Here is an 18,222-nt window from a genome sequence, read left to right as displayed (position 1 = left end):
ATTCCTCTCAAACTGTCCCACACACTGATGGCTGAGCATTCCAATATAGCAGTCTGTGGGGCCATTCTCATTCAAAGCTGCACAAAGGGCATATTAATAAATGTCATCACAACTCAGGTCCACTCATATATAGCCCAGTTTTGTATTGCTTGTTTTCTTTTTATGTATGCATTTGCCCCATGCAGATAAATTCATAAGCACATCCCTTTCCACACACATTCCTGTAGCATAAACACCCTCTACCTCGTCCAGCATTTTCAGTGTTTTTAAAGTATACATTGATAACTTGTCTCTAAGCTCTGTTTGTCTCTTCACTTCCTAAATTGATCGTTGAAAATAACAGATCTTCTTGTGAAATGCAGCAGCAGATTATTTACTCTCTCAGACTGACTTGAGCTGAAAGATCCAAAATGTGTTCCTGGGCTGACTCCTAAGTTTTCCCTCTAATACTTCTCCAAGCCTGATCTGAGTCTCATGCCATGCCATAGCCTGCTTCTTAACCTCTCTCCATATTATAGTAAGTTAATGCCCACGAATCCCATGCTAGCCCAGAACACTCTGTCTATCTCAATGCTTAATCAGAAATAACAGAGATGGTAGGTTAACGTGTCCTTTCAGGTTTGGTGAAATGGTAACCAATTCATGTTCTCAGCATACACTGAAAAGGTATATTTGACATACCTACTTAGACAAACTATTTAGTAATGTTTATATGAGTTTGTTGGGCTCTGTTGTTAGTTAATGTTTTTATAATCTTTGCTATTTAGTGTTACTCATTCTGTACATTTTCATGTATGTAGTCCTTTGTGATTAGCCAGTTTCATTTATACTTTACCTTATAACAAAAAATGATGTAAACTTCTTTAAAGTCATGCTGTTTTAAACTTATATAGTTAATTGCTTAGCTGACTTACTGTGTTCCAATGTGTCATTAGGAAGATAAATTCTCAGTTAAATTAGGCTCAGTGTCATTCCTTAACATTTAAAACTGAGTTTATTATCTTGACCAGGTGTGTCCGCTGCGAACCAACGTTCGTGAATACAAGCAGGTCCTGTGCATGTTCGGAGCCTCACGTCTTAGTAAGGACCGTCAAGTGGGTGAAGGGTACCCTTCAATTCCGTAGATAACACATGTCTATAACCCGGCGTTTTTCTCTTGTTGGTCTGTGAAGACAGGTGGGCTGTGTGTCAGCAGCACAGAGAATTTCCGTCAACGTGTGATCTCCACTGCACGCTACGGAGAACTCGTGAGTGTGTTCAGTTCTTTTTGCCCCTGTGTGACTGAGAAAGGTACTGCATTTCTTCCTTCGAATAATTTCAGACAAACTGAGAACGCTTTATTCGTAACTCACTGGAAAGTACCGTGTAAAATCACTATAAAAACCTGAGTCTGACAGCTCAGCAAAGTATTTTAAAAGTTTACTCCCTTCTATACCTTAGCTCATTCCTTTAATTGAGATGGATTTACCTTTTCACAAAATTAAAACTGAAAAAAAAAAACTTTTTTTTCAAAAAGTCACAACAATGTTTCTTTTTCCTGAAATCGCCAGGCTTTTAGAGGCTATGCCCTCGTATTGTGTCTAGTGTGAGACAAGTCTTTTCCCTGTCTTTCATGAACTTGGCAGTTCAGGTTCCAAGACTTCCCATCTGTGGGATAACCCCAGGCTGCGTCTGCCTTGTCTTTTGTCACATTTGATGTGTGCACAGTAGAAAGCCATTAAAGAAAGAACGGTGTGCTCAACACAGTACTTACATCCTGTCAGAGGTGTACAGGGTCTGTCTCTGTCCATCTGAACACCTGCCATGAAATTAACATGATTACCTGAAACTCACCATTTCCTCCCTTGTAACTGAATAGTGCTTTTTTTGAGGAGATCTTCTCCCATCCAATCATTATCCAAGCCTGACTCTGCTTAACTTCTGAGCTCAGGCACAGTCAAGGTGGAATGGCCACAGATGGTGTGAGGAGAATTTCAAAGGTCATACTTCACTGGCTCTTAACATACCAGCTCCATCTCGTCCGTTGGGATTCTTTCCTTTAACAACCTTCCACATTTATGCATTGGTGTTCTATCATAAAGAACATCTGTGCATGTGTAAGCATGTATGTGAGTGTGTATGTGAGTGCAACAGTGCATGTGTTTGTCTTCAGCCTTATCCTATGCATTTATTTATTTTCCTAAAAAAGAAAATTTTGCTTATTGAAGAAATGAAAATGGTGCCTTTGTAATTTTAAATGTATTTGCTAGCTGTTATGCTATACTCCAGATAATTTGGTTGCGTTTCCTCTGCTAATCTGTAACTCACTCTTACTATTCTTATGTTCTCAACATCTTAGCTTTTAGCAAGACGTACAGGTAAACCTTAAAGTAGTGATTCTTGGACAGAGGTTTATAGCTCTCTGGATTCAGATATGAAAGCAGGTTTGATGACACAACCCTGTACTCCTGGAATTTGAAAGGCAGGACTATCAGGAGTTCAAAGTCACAGACTAACTATGTAGTAAATTTGAGACCAATCTGGGCTACATGAAACCTGTCTCAATAAAACAAAACAAATGTATGCCTGCCTTTGTCCCCTGGTGATTCTGGTTGATTTTGGTTAAATCAGGTATTTTCTGGTTTTAGGACATTGCAAAGGTTGTTCTGATGTCCTTCATTGTTTACAAAGCACCACTTTGGAGATGTTAAATATTATTCTGTAGATACCAACTTTCCCATTGTGTAGAAATTGTTCTAATTTCTTAGTGACTGTCAATTTGATATACTTATAATAATCCTGTCAATAAATGCTAAGCATTTAGTACTCAGTCAGACTCTATCATTTTTCTTTTTGACACTTTTTGTATTAGTGAATTTAGCATGTATATTTTAGGAATTAGGAATATGTACATATTTTGTCATCTTATATCCTTTGTTTAAGTATCATTTTGTCATGCAGCTTTATTTTTTAAATTCTACTAGACTCTAGTTTTCTAATAGCAATAAGACAACAACATTGGTCATTTCTCAGTTAATACATGTATTAGTGTCTTCCTGATTCATAAAATTAAGGAATCTTCCTTTGAATTTAAACCTAGCTTTCTGTTTATAGGGCCTGTCATTAAACTCAGAATGGTTTGCGAAGTATTTGCAGGCAACAGCAGCTGCATGCTGGGTAAGCATAAATATTTTTAAAATTAATTTTACATTCATGAATTGTAGCATCATCTTTTTAATTTGGATAAAAATTCTCTAAGTAGACACAGCCCTTTATATTAATGTTCTATAAGAAAAATAAAGCCTTTCCATTGGATTGAAATAAGAGTACATAAAATATTTTGCAGTTTACACGTGCTGACTGTCTCCAGGTTTATTTGATTGTTGATTTAGTTTTCTATTGCTGTGACAAAACAGCATGACCAAGGCACTTATCAAAGAGAGCGTTTAATTGGACTTCCAGTTCAGAAGGTTATAGTTCATGATGGCATGGCATGGTGGCAGGGACAGCTGAGAGCTCACATCTTCACGTGCAAGTAGAAGACAGAGAGAGAACGAGAGACCGTCGGGAATGGCAGGGAGACTTTTGAAATCTCAAGGCACCCCAGATGACACGCTCCTCCAGCAAGACCACGCCCAGTTACACTAACTGGGCCCAAGTATTCAAACATATGAGTCTCTGGGGCCCATTCTCATTAAATCTTCCACAGTTGTAATTTACTGTGTGGAGAAAGGGAATGTTTTTTTGGGAAGTACCTTAGGGTGACATGCTCTGTGCCAGGCCCGTTCTCAGCTTTGACATTCACAAGAAGACAGGAAAGCTCCCTCATGTAGATAATAAAAATGTACTTATTGCTCTATATTTGCTCTAAGTAAATGTCAGGCTGTTGATAGTGTATGAAGGTGATATATCAGAATAAAGAGCAAAGAAAGTAAGTGTGTGTGCCTGTATGTGTGTGCAGGCAAGTATGCATGGGTACATGTGTGCATGTGCATGTGTGTGCTGGATTAAGATCGGGTCTCAATATGAAGACGTGGCCGGTCTGAAACTCACTCACTATATAGATGAGGGTACCCCCAAACTGAGAGACCCACCTCAGTCTGCCTACGAGTGCTAAGATTAAATCTGTGCACCAGCACCTGGCCTGTGCTATGTTGAATGTTAAAGGCGCACATGCTTTAGAGATGCTGCTTGAGCGAAGACCTGAAAGAAGTGCTAGTAAGCCGCACAAAGAGGAAGGGGAAGAGTGTTCTAAGAAGACACTAGTAGGGAACAGAGATCCCAGAGTCAAAGATCTGTCTCCCTCCCACTGAAGAAGCTGGAAGTGGGCAGGAGTGGCTGAGCAGAGTGGGCAGGGGAAGTGGAGATGGAGTGTGAGTGGCTCTCAAGAGGATCTAGGAGGATGTCTACAAAAGAAGTCCTAACGTGTCTTCAGGCTTTGAAAGTGTTGCTGTAGCGTGAAGAATAGAGTTGCTGGGGCAACAGCAGGAGCAAAGAGTCATGTCGTGCTAAATTGGAGAGAGGGAGAACACAGGTGCCGGTGGATTTGTAGAAAAAGGAAAATGTTGAGCTTTTGCCTCTTATGCGAAGGCTGAGCAACAAGGTTCACTCACAAGTTGGATAGGAGAAGGGGAAAAGATAAGCTCTTTCTAGAGTGTTTTACTTGAATAACAAAATGAAGGTTTTTTTTTTTTTTCTTTTCTAGATAGGGAGAACTGGGAAAGAAAGTTGAGAGTAAACTCAACTAATGACCTTACTTTGTTGTTCATAAAAGCAAATTACTCAAGCAAAGTGAAATAAATTCTATTTCAGATGTAATATACAATCATGGTATTCCTTAAACTATAACTATTCTCAGCTCAGTGGCTAAGAGCACTTGTTGCTCTTGCAGGGGACCAGAGTTCGGTTCCTAGAACCAACATGGTGGTTCACAACCATCTGTAGCTCCAGTTCCAGGGGATCCAAAGGCACCAGACAGCATGTGTTACACAGACATGTATGCAGGCAGAATACACATACATAAAATAAAATAAATAAATCTAAGAAAATCTTTAAAAAAAAAATATATATATATATATATAATATATATAACTATTCTCTCTAATAGTTTCTTTAAGATATCATTCTGTGTTCTCATACTCCTTTCAGGCACTCACACTAATATTTACCTAAAACTTATAATTAAAATATTATTATTCATCTTTATGTCCTAAGTGGTTTTGGGGGGCTGGGGAGACAGCTCAGCAGTTAAGAACACTGGCTGCTTGCAGGCCACAAAGAAAGACAATGCAGCGAGTCCAGATGAGACCTGATAAACTAGGGTCAGATGGAAGGGAAAGAAGACCTCACCTATCAGTGGAATTGGAGAAGGGCATGGGAGGAGATGAGGGAGGGAGGGTGGGAATGGGAGGGAATGCAGGAGGGGCTACAGCTGGATACAAAGTAACTAAACTGTAATTAATAAAAAATAAAAATAAAAATAAAGAACACTGGCCACTCTTGCAAAGGACCCAGGTTCAATTCCCGGCACCCCTTTGGTGACACACAATGGTCTGTAACTCCAGTCTCAGGAAACTGAAGCCTTTGCACCTCACAGGCACAGGGTGCAGACCACTGCAGGCAAAGCCCACAGACATTTAAATTAAAATATTTAAAAGTTTGTTGTCTACTTAAGCTACAGACAAAGTATTACAAAGCAAAAGAAAATACAAAGCAATTAGAAGATTAGATACAACTAGAATGAGACACAATTTTTCTGTCAACTTTTGCTCACACCGCTACCGTTGCTCCACTTCCTCGTGTAGGTTCACGCCAACCTGACATCTTGCCAAGCTCTTGGAAATATGTGCGTGATGAATATGAACTCTTACGACTCCACCACATTTGATGCGTGTTGGCTGTTCCACTATATCTTTGAAAGTACTGCTGGATTGATCAGTGTTCATTCTATTCCATTCTGGTGAGGATATTTGGATTGATGGAATTCTCCAAAATGAATTCAGTGTACTTTTTTCATGAATATTAATAATATGTAGTGTTTCTTCTGTTTATTAACATGAGTCTAATTGTTTGTAGGAGACAGAACCTTCCTTGGCTGTTTTATGGAGACCAGCCAGGATTGGCACCTCAAGTTCTCAGTACGACCCCTCTTCCAACAAATTTCAGTTTTAAAGGACAAAACCAGGTACAACACATGATCTCCTGACTTTAAGAAAGTAACTCCATTGGGGATGGACCCCGGTGGTGATACGCTTACCTGGCATACACCGTCCCTGGCTTCCACCCCAGTCTCCAGTGTCAGGAAGGAGACAGTTAAGTTTACATACTCAGCTACATATCAGCTGCCCCCGACAACTGCAGGTGCAGGATTGGGCTGTCGCACTCAGCTGTGTAAATATCTGGACTGTTTGGGTACGGTGGCACTTGGAGGGCTGGCAAGAGTGGTTTCATCACCAGATGCAAATAAGTCTTGGTCATATCTGCCCACAGATTTAAGACAGTTTCCAGAAACTGCCGGAGGTCCTGTTGCACTTCGCAGCGTGCCACAGCTCCCGGCTCTCACCCCTAACTGCTGAACTCTCCAGAATGCGGTATTAGGCCTTTCCTCCACACTCATCCACGTAGCGGATCTGAGAGGAAGGTTTCTGCCATGAACATTGGTTGCTCTCTGTCCTAAAACAGTACTTCAGCAAAATGTCAGTCCTGTTTTAAGGTGCACTGAGTTGTATAGATATGCGGTTAATTTACATTTAAATAAAATAGTTGACTTTAATTTTTCAACAAAGATAGTGTTTACATTGAAAAGACAGAATGAAAAATACCCTCCATAGACTATCTGACATAATTTTACTATTGTTTTTCTTGAACCAAAACATAAAGCTGAAGTTTGTTGCTGCTTCCTACGATATAAGAGGAAACTTTATCAAATGGCAAACTTTAGAAGGCGGCGTTTTACAGGTAAGCATGATTCCAGCTAAAGGATTGCAAACGTACTTCATCTTCATCTGAGGCAAAGACAAGAGGAGCAGACTAGAGTATTGCTTAAAGAAGATCAGCTGGGGGGAGTCCTGATGCTTTAGATAGAATCTTAAATTTTCGTGTGTGTGTGTGTGTGTGTGTGTGTGTGTGTGTGTGTCCATGTCCGTGCACACATGTGATGTGTGGAGGATCGAGGACACGTTGTGGGCGTCACTTCTCTCCTCCTGGTCTCAGGGACTGAAGCTTGGTGGCAAGTGCCTTTCCTTGCTGAGCCACCATGCCATGGCCGAGCTGGAATTTCTTAAAACTGTTTCTCAAGTTACAGCTTTAATTTATAACAAAACATGCTTCTTTAGCTTTCTGTTGCCTCCACGCATTAAATAAGTAGAAAACGGAGCCTGTGTTCATATGGGAACCAGCGAGCTCTTTCAGCAAAGGAATCATCTGTGAGAGATGTTTATCAATTGTGTTCTCTGCTGAAGCTTTGTCCAGACACAGAGAGGAGACTGGATGCCGCATACTCTTTCGGAACGACGTACCTGCAAGATGTGAGTGCGTCTGTATTTATTGACCGTCTGTATTTTCACCTTGTTCTCTAGTGACTAGAATGAGAAGTGAATGTTTTTTAATTCAGAAATTTTTTTCATGTTAATGAACAATTTCACTAATTAATAAATTTTATATTATCTGGGTACAGAAAACTCTAATCATCAAGACAAAGGGACACTGGCATCTGCAGTTTTAAATATTTTATAATGTTAGATTTTCATAGTCAATTGTCTGCATCCAGGCGTATGTATCTTAAACATAATGCTCTTCTTGAGCACTTGACAATAAAGCTTCTGTTCAGAGGCTACTAAAACTGTAATTCCCTGCTTACTTTATTGCCCAGTAAGATAACAATGCTTCCTCTCCTCTCTCCACATTTCCCTTTCTCCTTCCTATCATGACCTTCTTTCACTTTGACATCACAGTATTAGACAAAGGAAGACTCAAATGTGAGGCATGTAACATTTGAAAGATCCTCACTAGCATGTAAAATTACTTCTTAAACAACTTCTATGTCATACTCATAGAACAAGACCACAGGGAACAATGTCTTGGTGACAAATTCACTGGAAGAAAACACATGTTTTATTGATTAATTTGGGACAATTGTGCCAGAAGTGACTTTTGTTTTATTTCTTGTATTTTCCAAATTTTCTACCATGAACATGAATTTTATGATGAGAAATGACTTATAGGGTGTTTCATCATCATCTTTTCATAACAACATGAACTGCAATGAGCAGGGAGACTGGGTGTTAAGTACAGGATGATGTGCTCAGCATTTTATCAGTCAGGTCCATTCGATTCATAAAACAGCTGTGTGAGGTGCTTGGTGCCTGTGTTTCAGTGGGAGTCACTAATAGGAGGTGAATACTAAGACTGTTGCATCAGGTAAATATTCTGACAGGTCTAAACCATGATTTCTGCAGTGTAACTGACTGCCACTGACAAAGCACAGCTCAGTGAACAAAATAGCTATGTAGACAGGAATTGGCAGAAACTGTCAAAGTATTATATTGCAGGTATGCATAAGGTACCAGTTCTCAAGGAAATACAGAAGGACTCAAGAGTCAGTGATACTCAGGTTATATAATGAACAGCGTTGGACAGAACACAGTAAAAAAAGCAATTTATGCAGAACCCACAGTTGGAATGTTGGGACGGTAGGATGGCCTAGCACAGTCATGGCAAGGAACAGGAATGGGTCAGTATGAAGGGGTGAGCCTAGACTGGGTGAAGGGTGAAAGATGAGCTAGCCTTCTTGAAGGGAGCCAGCTTCAAGCATGATTGCACATGAGGAGGAAGAATGGTCCTTGTCCCATAGGACAGGGATAGCTTTTAAGCCTCTTCTGTTATGCACTTAGTATTGGAAGTAAAATCCAATCTTCTCCTCATGGTATAGGCTAAAAACAGAAAAGGTCTTTACTAGTCGGCCTTTTTTTCTTTTTCTTTTTTGGACTGGGGCTTTTAGGAGTGCATGCAAATAATACAGTTTAAAGATACTTTTACTTCACAAAATTTAAAAAAAAAGAGAAATGTTTAATGATAACATATGCTCTCTAATTTTGAGTTGTGATGCTTTTATTTTTATTTTCCTAGTGTGAAATCTCTCTTTCTAAAATCCTGGCTGACTTTCCCAGTCCTGTATTTTATGATGTTTACCTCGAATATACTGATGAGGATCAACACCATTACCTTTGGGCTGTACCTGTGTTAAACCTAAATCTTCAACACAATAAAATGTTTGTGAACCAAGGTAAGACAGTCAACACCGTTCTCTCATGGCTGAAATCAATAGCTGTAAACCAATATGATAGTTTAGTCAGCCAGTGGTGCTGATAATGACTGTGGAGCCTCTTAGTGTGTGATTTTATACAGTACAAGCCAAGGTATAAGCAAGCGGTGAGATTGCTGCTATGTTTAGGCTTTTTATTAATTTGATTGTCAGGACTTTAAGAAATCATACCCTTGCTGAGTGTACATCCTGAGGGAAATGAGTCAAATTGAAAATTGAGACGTTTTCTTCACCGTTCTTGACCTTCTTTTGGGACAAACTAATTTCTTTTGTCATTACCCATGCTACAAAATGTGACCTAGGCATGAAGTAGAACAGGCTGATAATTTCTTACAGGAGTAGCTCTTTGTGGCCATCTTGCTTAAAACAAAATGCTAAGTTTTGATCTTAATTTCTTTTAAATGTTGTGTCAGTTTGAAAGCAGTTTTCCTAATACCATTTTTTTCCTTTTTACTATGAAAGACAGTAGCTCCAGCAAGTGGCTTCTCACTCGGCGTATTTTCTTAGTGGATGCCGTAAGTGGTCGAGAAAATGACCTAGGAAATCAGCCGAGAGTAATTCGAGTTGCCACCCAGATATCACTAAGGTAAAAACAAATAAACAAACAAATAAATAAATAAAGCTGCCTGATGACTTGGGGGCATATGAGATAATGCCAAAAGGAAAGTATTTACCGGTAATTATCAGACTGAAATAGGGAGAACTGTGCTGAAATAATACGAAAGACTTAGATATGTCCTGATGGGCATAGACCAGTAAAGGTTAAAGGCTAACGCTGGGGACCTGTATCAGATGGCCTCCAGCGTTTGCACAAATTTATGTTCTTGGCTACTCTGTACCTTGCGAATTCCAGTAGACTGAGAGAGGAGGGAAGGCAATCCCAGTGGCTGAAGTGGTCCTTTAGTAAGAGCTGAGGAATGAGTGAGTTCAGCCTCTCCAACCCCATTGCCTTGTACAGCTCTCTCTAGAACCTAGAGATGGACCCAGGTTAGCCAGCATCTCCCTCTTGTTAAAATCCCCTGCCTTTCAGTGGTACAATGCAGCCTGTACTGCTCTTTCCCATGTAATATTAAGATCTTAACTGAGTCCCTCCTCTCCGGTATTTTATAATGTGTGCTTTGAATACATTCATTTTACATATTGAAGCGTTTCATATGCTCATTATTTTCTCATTGCTCATATGGATTCTCATAACAATTATATGAGTTGACACTGTCAGGAGATGCTGACATCCAGATGTGCGATGTCTTAACATCTGCTCAGTTTGCCAGTGTAGAATCCCTAATAAAAACAAAATCAGCCCTAATTAGGGTAGACTTGTTCTTGGTGAAGCCATGCTGGGATTTTTCGTTTTGGACTCACTAACTGTATGTTACTAATACATTGTACTTGCCAAATTGTGCCTTTCCTTTTTTAATTAATCAATTAATTAATTTGGCTTTTTTCAAGATAGGGTTTCTCTGTGTAGTCTTGGATGTCCTGGATTCACTTTGTAGACCAGGCTGGCCTCAAACTCATAGAGATCCACCTGCCTCTGCCTCCTGAGTGCTGGGATTAAGGTCTACTGAGCGCATCTGAAAGACTCTAACTAGCAGTGTTTTCAAAGCAAAGACTCATGACCAAACCTTTGGCAGAGTACAGGGAATCATAAGAAAGAAGGGGAGTTAGTCTGATGGGGAAAGGATAGGAGCTCCACAAGGACCAAATATATCTGGGCACAGGGTCTTTTCTGAGACTGACATTCAACCAAGGACCATGTATGGATATAACCTAGAACCTCCACTCAGATGTAGCCTGTGGTAGCTCAGTAACCAATTGGTTTCCCAAAGTGAGGGGAACAGGGACTATTTCTAACAGGAACTCAATGACTGGCTCTTTGGTCTCCCCACCCCCGAAGGGAGGAGCAGTCCTGTTAGGCCACAGAGGAGGGCTTTGCAGCCAGTCCTGAAGATACCTGATAAAACAGGATCAGATGAATGGGGAGGAGGTCCCCCCCCATCAGTGGACTTGGAAAGGGGCACGGTGGAGATGAGGGAGGGAGGGAGGGAGGGACTGGGAGGGAATGAGGGATCGGGATACGGCTGGGATACAGAGTTAATAAAATGTAACTGATAAAAAAAAAAATAAAATTAAAAAAAAAATACAAAAAACAAAACAACAACAAAAAAAAAAAAAAAAAAAGGACATGTGCCATCAGGCCTGGCTAATTGTGCCTTTCTTTAGGTGTCATGTAGTGTAGTTCTTTCAGATGTTTATTTTTTTGTTTAATTAAATTTTTATGTTTTTAATATTAATTATAGTTTGTTAACTTTTTATCCCAGCTGTATCCCGCTCCCTCATTCCCTCCCAGTCCTACCCTCCCTCCCTCATCTTCTCCCTACCCTTTTTCAAGTCCACTGATAAGTCCAGGGGAGGGATAGCCTGGCTGCAAAGTCCTCCTCTGTGGCCTAGCAGGACTGCTCCTGGCGGGGGGGGGGGGGGGGTCAGAGAGCCAGCCATTAAGTTCTTGTCAGAAATAGTCCCTGTTCCCCTTACTAGGGTACCCACTTGGATACTGAGCTACCATGGGCTACATCCAAGCAGGGGTTCCAGGTCATATCCATACATGGTCCTTGGTTGGAGTTACAGTCTCATAAAAGACCTCTGTGCCCAGATATATTTGGTCCTTGTAGAGCTCCTGTCCTCTCCAGGTCATACTAACTCCCCCTTCTTTCATATGATTCCCTGCACTCTGCCAAAGGTTTGGTTATGAGTCTCAGTATGTGTTTTGATACTGAGGTATTAGGTAGAGACTTTCAGAGGCCCTCAGTGGTAGGCTCCTGTACTGTTATTTGTTTCTTTTTTTTTTTTTAAATAATTTATTTTATTTTGTGTGTATTAGTGTGAAGGTGTCAGATCCCTTGGAATTGGTGGTATAGACAGTTGTTAGCTGCCATATGGGTGCTGAGAATTGAACCCGGGTCCTTTGGAAGAGCAGACAGTGCTCTTAACCACTGAGCCATCTCTCCAGCCCCCCTGTTATTTGTTTCTTAAACATGGTTCACAGTGCTTCAGTGGTTTCCTTTGTGTGTGTCAGAGCCTCAGTGTTGTCTGCTGGAATATACTTTAGTGTTAAAGTTATTTTTTCCACTGTTTTTATTTATTACATTTTATTCGCTTTGTATCCCAGCTGTGGCCCCTCCATCGGCTCCTCCTAATCCCACCCTTCCTCCCTCATCTCCTGCCTTGCTCCTTCCCCAGTCCACTGATAGGGGAGGTCCTCCTCCCCTTTCCATCTGACCCTAGCCTATCAGGTCTTATTAGAATTGGCTACATTGTCTTCCTCTGTGGCCTGGTAAGTCTGTCCCTCCCCCTTCAGGGGGAGGTGATCAAAGAGCCAGCCACTGAGTTCATGTCAGAGACAGCCCCTGTTCCCCTTACTAGGATGCCCATTTGGAGACTGAGCTGCCATGGGCAACATTTGTGCAGGGGTTCTAGGTTATCTCCATGCATGGTCCTTGGTTGGAGTATCAGTATCAGAAAAGACCCCTGAGCTCATATTTTTTGGTTCTGTTGCTCTCCTTGTGGAGCTCCTGTCCCCTCTAGGTTTTTCTATCAACCCCTTCTTTCATAAACTTCCCTAAACTCTGCCCAAAGGTTGGCTATAGCATCTGCTTTAATACCCTGCTGGGTAGAGTTTTTCAGAGGCCCTCTGTGGTAGGCTCCTGTCCTGTTCACTGTTTTATCCCTCTTCTGATATCTATTCCATTTGCCTTTCTCAATGAAGATTGATCATTTTACCCAGGGTCCTCCTTCTTGCTTAGCTTCTTTAGGTGTACAGATTTTTGTAGGTTTATCCTATATTATATGTCTAATATCCACTTAAAAGTGAGTATATACCATGTGTATCTTTCTGTTTCTGGGTTACCTCACTCAGGATGATCTTTTCTAGCTCCCAACATTTGCCTGCAAATTTCATGATTTCCTTGTTTTTAATTGCTGAGTAATATTCCATTGTGTAAATGTACCACAAGTTCTGTATCCATTCCTCAATTGAGGAGCATCTAGATTGTTTCCAGATTCTGGCTATTACAAATATAGCTACTACAAACATGTTTGAGCAGATGTCCTTGTTGTATACTTGAGCATCTTTTGGATATATGCCTAGGAGTGGTATAGCTGGATCTTGAGGAAGCACTATTCCTAATTATCTGAGAAAGTGCCAGATTGATTTCCAAAGTGGTTGTACAAGTTTACATTCCCACCAGCAATGGGGGAGGGTTCCCCTTTCTCCACAACCTCTTCATAATGTGTTGTCACTTGAGTTTGATCTTAGCCATTCTGATGGGTGTAAGGTGAAATCTCAGGGTCATTTTGATTTGCATTTCCCTGATAGCTAAGGGTATTGAGCATTTCTTTGTGTCTCTGCCATTCAGTATTCCTTTATTTAGAATTCTCTGTTTAGCTCTTTACCCCATTTTTTAATTGGATTACTTGATTTGTTGCTGTTTAACTTCTTGAGTTCTTTATATATTTTGTATAATAGCCCTCTGTCAGATGTAGGGTTGGTGAAGATCCTTTCCCAATCTGTAGGCTGTTGTTTTGTTCTGACAATAGTGTCCTTTGCTTTACAGAAGCTTTTCAGTTTCATGAAGTCCCATTTATTGATTGTTGATCTTAGAGCTGAGCTTTTGGTGTTCTGTTCAGGTAGTTGTCTCCTATACCAATGAGTTCAAGGCTCTTCCCCACTTTTTCTTCTAACAGATTTAGTGTGTCTGGTTTTATGTCGAACCACTTGGTCTTTGAACCACTTGGACTTAAGTTTTGTGCAGGGTGATAAATATAGATCTACTTGCATTTTTCTAGTGTTAAAGTTTTTAACCGATAAAGATGAGCTATGGTCTAACTCTTAGTTTGTACTTAGCCTCTGCTAGTCCATACTAACTGATCAATTCCTAAATATCAAGATAGTTTATATGGAATGCAAAAGAAATGATAAATATATGCCTAAGGCTTTAAATATAGTTGTAAATTTGAGTGTCTTTTCTTTTTAGCATACGCCTTGTACCCAACACAAAAAGTGGAAACATATATACTCCCTTCCTGACCATTGCCTACAATGACATTGACATCAAAACTGTTAACAGCCAGTCTGTGAAGGTAAGGTCTTTATTAGCTGGTGCCCTGTATCTGTAAATAATTAATATAACACCGATGTGGCTTATATCGTCAAAAGGTGCTCTTTTTACAGTTTTAAACACATATCTTTCCTTAGATAGTCAAATCTTAATTAGCAGTGTCTAATGTAAGAAAGAAGCTGAGCTCTTATGGATGTTGAGCACTGAAGGGCAAGGAAGAATGAAATTTTTACTGTTTTTATTTATGTGTATTGTGTAGTAGAGGGGGCAGGTGTGTGCCTGTGAGTGCAGGTTCCCCGGGAGGTCCGAGCCGTAAGATTCCCCCAGTAACTGAGCAGGAGTAGATCTAGAATTAAGGATGGCTCACTCCTCTTGGGAACTGGGAATTGAACTCAGGTCCTGAGCAAGGGCAGTATGCACTCTTGACCACTGAGCCCTTCTTCCAGCCCCAACAATGGTGCTTACCAACAAGTAAGCACCCCTACTATAGTGTTACACTGAGGCACATAGCATCTGGCCCTGACTTTTCTGATCATTTTGCCTTGTGTTTCCTTGCCTGGCTAAACCAGCAACTCGTAAATTACAGTGGCTATATGCGGGCTCAACATTCCATGGGCCCCTGGATAGAGATGTTTCAACAGACAGATTAACATGCCGGCTTTATAACTAGTAGTACAAAGATGGACTAGAGAATGAAGTTCAGACCTGCAGCTTCGATTCACTAAAGAACTGAAGGCCCTCTGTGTCTGAGAGCCCCCGCCCCGCCCTGCCCCCGGGTGAAAGACAGCTTGAACATTCAAAATGCAGGCTGGACCAAAGAATAAGCCTGGAAAATCCTGGTCATACATGGCCAAGCCTCCTCAGTCTGTCCCTCAGAGAGAACATTCCTGCATGGAGGACCAAAAACGAGAGAGAATAGAGTGAAGCGGAAAATCCTGGATGCTTTATCTTCTCCTGAAGGTTTCTAGCGCATTACCTGTCCTGTGAAAACATGGGAAGCAGGAGATAAGCTTTCCTTATAGAGCATTCACTAATAACTTAATTTCTGTCATTCTTTTTATCATTATCATCTTAATTTCTACTTTGGTTAGCTGGCATGGTGCTCTTGTCCTGTTTGTGGTACTTGTACTGGGCTTATGACCAGGCTGTTATTAAACAAAAGAACAGTGGTTTTCAGCCTTCCTAATGCTGTGACCCTAGAGGAACATGGTACAAGTTAAAGGATGTCTTGTCCTTATTTGTTGTGCCTAAAACAATTAGGTAAAATCAGCCTCTGTTCACTGGGCTTATATATACTAGAATGAGAGATGAAAATCCAGAAACATGCTAAATAACAAATAAGGCTGCCTGGATTAAAATTTCCTTGTAAGTATTCTTATCTTAATGTAAGCACTCTTTCTTTAAATATTATTATCATCCACAACTTGCAAACCAAGTCTTTAGAAACTGAAACATAAGAAATAAAAGAGGAGTACCAATGGGTTCCTCAGAGGATGAAGGTGCTAGGCAAAGCCTGACAGCATGGGCTCAGTCCCAGAACTAACGGTGGAAGGAGAGAACTCGCTATACAAAGCTGCCCTCTGACCTTCACATATGTGCCATGACATGTGCCCCCACACACACATACACACAAAACAAATAAATAAACCAATTTTTAAAAAGAAAAAAGAAAAAGAAATTTAGAGGTATGAACTACTTTGATTTGCTGAAGCGCACCTCAAATATATTGTAAGTACAAAATACACAGTTCTTTGATCATTTCTAAACTTAAAACATTTTAATTAAAACGTAATTATGTCCTTTTACATTCCTTATGGCAGCCATAAAAAAATGTTGTGTTTGAGTTTTGAGCATTCAGCTGTCCCTTTCCTCTGTAGCTGTAGCAGCTGAATTCAGCTCCTCCCTCACCAAGCAGGTCAGCCATCCACTGTGGGACTCTGCGCTTTCTTTCCTTTCCCATTCCTGCCTGCCCCCCACCCCCAGTAACCTTGTGTGATACCCTTTCTCCCCAGCTGGTATTCGGCTGGCCTCTCTCATAGAGCCTTTGCTTGTGAAACTCGTGGAGTGTTTCACCCTAAAAACCCCCTGAAGCCACTAATAGCCGTTAGATCTTCGTCCATGTTGCTAGCTCCTGAGCTTCCCTTCCATTGTCCAGCCGTTTGACGCTTGTCCCCACTTCAGCTTTTGACACTTTTCTTCGCCGAAAATCTCTCATGAAGGCAGCCATCTTTACCTTGGTATTTGTGCATCTGACACTGTACTCTTGACTCCCTTATGCTTCCCCAAACCCACTCTTCTATAGCCGTGGGAAAACCAAGGTAACTGCCTCTCCCCACCTATACTCTTCTCTGATTCTTTATACATAATATATATGTTATTTATATTATGTTATGTTATATTATATATGTTCTTTATATATGTTACATCCTGACCACAGTTTCCTCTCTCCATCCCACCTCGTCTTCGCCCCCCCACAGCCTCCCCTCTCCCCCAGATCCAGTCCTCCTCAGTTTCCCTTTAAACAAAACCAAAAGAGAGCAGGGCTCCCAGGGATATCAACCGAACATGGTATAACAAATAATGCTAGGCACAAACCCCCAGCTCAAGTCTAGACGAGGTGACACAGTTGGAGGAAAAGGGTCCCAAGGGCAGGCAAAAGCATCAGTGATGCACCACGCACACACACACACACACACACACACACACACACACACTCACAGTGTTAAGAGTCTCACAAGAACACCAAGTTAAATACCTGTAACGTATATGCAGAGGACCTACTCAACCATACAGGGTCCGTGATTGTCGCTGCAGTCTCAGTGAGCCCTTATGCTTTCTCTTGTTTCTTAACATCGTGATGTCCCAAGGATTCCTGTTCAAATGTCTGAGTAGTCTGCCTTAGGTTAGGGTTATTTAGCTAGTTGATAAACTTTTGATAGAAGGTCAATCATATTTCTCAGTGACAAAAACCTTTCTGAAAATGCAATATGATTCGCTTGGCTAGAACTACTGTCAGCAACCTCAGTTCCCAAGCAACTCCTCTTTCCTCTCATGCATGTTCAAGAGAGAGATCCAATGCAGCATAGTTGTTCTTTAAAAAAGCCTATCAGAGGAGGGGCTTTCTCTGGCATGAACTCAGCGGCCATCTCTTTGATCACCTTCCCCTGAGGAGGGTGCAGCCTTGCCAGGCCACAGAATAAGACAATGCAGCCAGTCCTGATGAGACCTGATAGGCTAGGGTCAGAGGGAATGTGGGGAGGACCTCCCCTACAGTGGACAGGGAAGGGGTATATAAGGGAGGGAGGATGAGGTTGTGAGGGGAGGAGGGAGCTGGCCACAGCCAGGATACAAATTGAATAAACTGTACTAAATGATAATAATAATAATAAAAGCTTATTTCTGTAAATAAAGGCCAACATCCATAAAGTGGTTGTTAAAAATATGACAAAACTTATGACAGAACCCAGCTACAATTTTATTATTATAAAAACAGCTATATAGTGTTTTAGTATGAGTGATCTGTTCTCTTTTAAATACCAGGTTTCTTTCTCAGTCAAATATGAGATGAATCAAGGAGATGCATTTGTTCAGACAGATGTGAGTACCTTTTCCTTGTTAAATATTTACGCTACATTTTTAATTTTAAATTTTTCAGATGTAAGCAAAGTTGTGAGAATAGATTTACCTTGTGCTCTTTGCCGTGGCACAGTGATGCTAACCAGGAAATTAGCATTGATGTAATCCTGTGGACTAACCCGAGTTGGTTTGGGTTTGTCTCTGTCATTTTTCTGATTCTACATGGCT

The 18,222-nt window shown here is 40.9% G+C and overlaps 1 protein-coding gene across 2 annotated transcripts in view; it reads left to right on the top strand.

The window, feature by feature from the left end:
* Positions 1-18,222, top strand: part of Tmem67 (transmembrane protein 67) — a 48,677-nt gene that overhangs the window by 10,785 nt on the left and 19,670 nt on the right. For both annotated transcript variants that reach the window (XM_060386004.1, XM_021660920.2), the window contains exons 5-15: positions 1,011-1,080; positions 1,173-1,247; positions 3,094-3,156; positions 5,784-5,938; positions 6,055-6,163; positions 6,859-6,936; positions 7,440-7,505; positions 9,106-9,262; positions 9,764-9,887; positions 14,335-14,440; positions 17,959-18,015. In XM_060386004.1, coding sequence (XP_060241987.1) covers positions 1,011-1,080; positions 1,173-1,247; positions 3,094-3,156; positions 5,784-5,938; positions 6,055-6,163; positions 6,859-6,936; positions 7,440-7,505; positions 9,106-9,262; positions 9,764-9,887; positions 14,335-14,440; positions 17,959-18,015 — 1,060 coding nt within the window. The remainder of the gene's footprint in view (positions 1-1,010; positions 1,081-1,172; positions 1,248-3,093; positions 3,157-5,783; positions 5,939-6,054; positions 6,164-6,858; positions 6,937-7,439; positions 7,506-9,105; positions 9,263-9,763; positions 9,888-14,334; positions 14,441-17,958; positions 18,016-18,222) is intronic.

This window comes from Meriones unguiculatus, chromosome 6, assembly GCF_030254825.1.
Source record: "Meriones unguiculatus strain TT.TT164.6M chromosome 6, Bangor_MerUng_6.1, whole genome shotgun sequence".
In the NCBI taxonomy this organism is placed as follows: domain Eukaryota; kingdom Metazoa; phylum Chordata; class Mammalia; order Rodentia; family Muridae; genus Meriones; species Meriones unguiculatus.
This window is presented reverse-complemented; position numbering and strand designations above follow the sequence as displayed.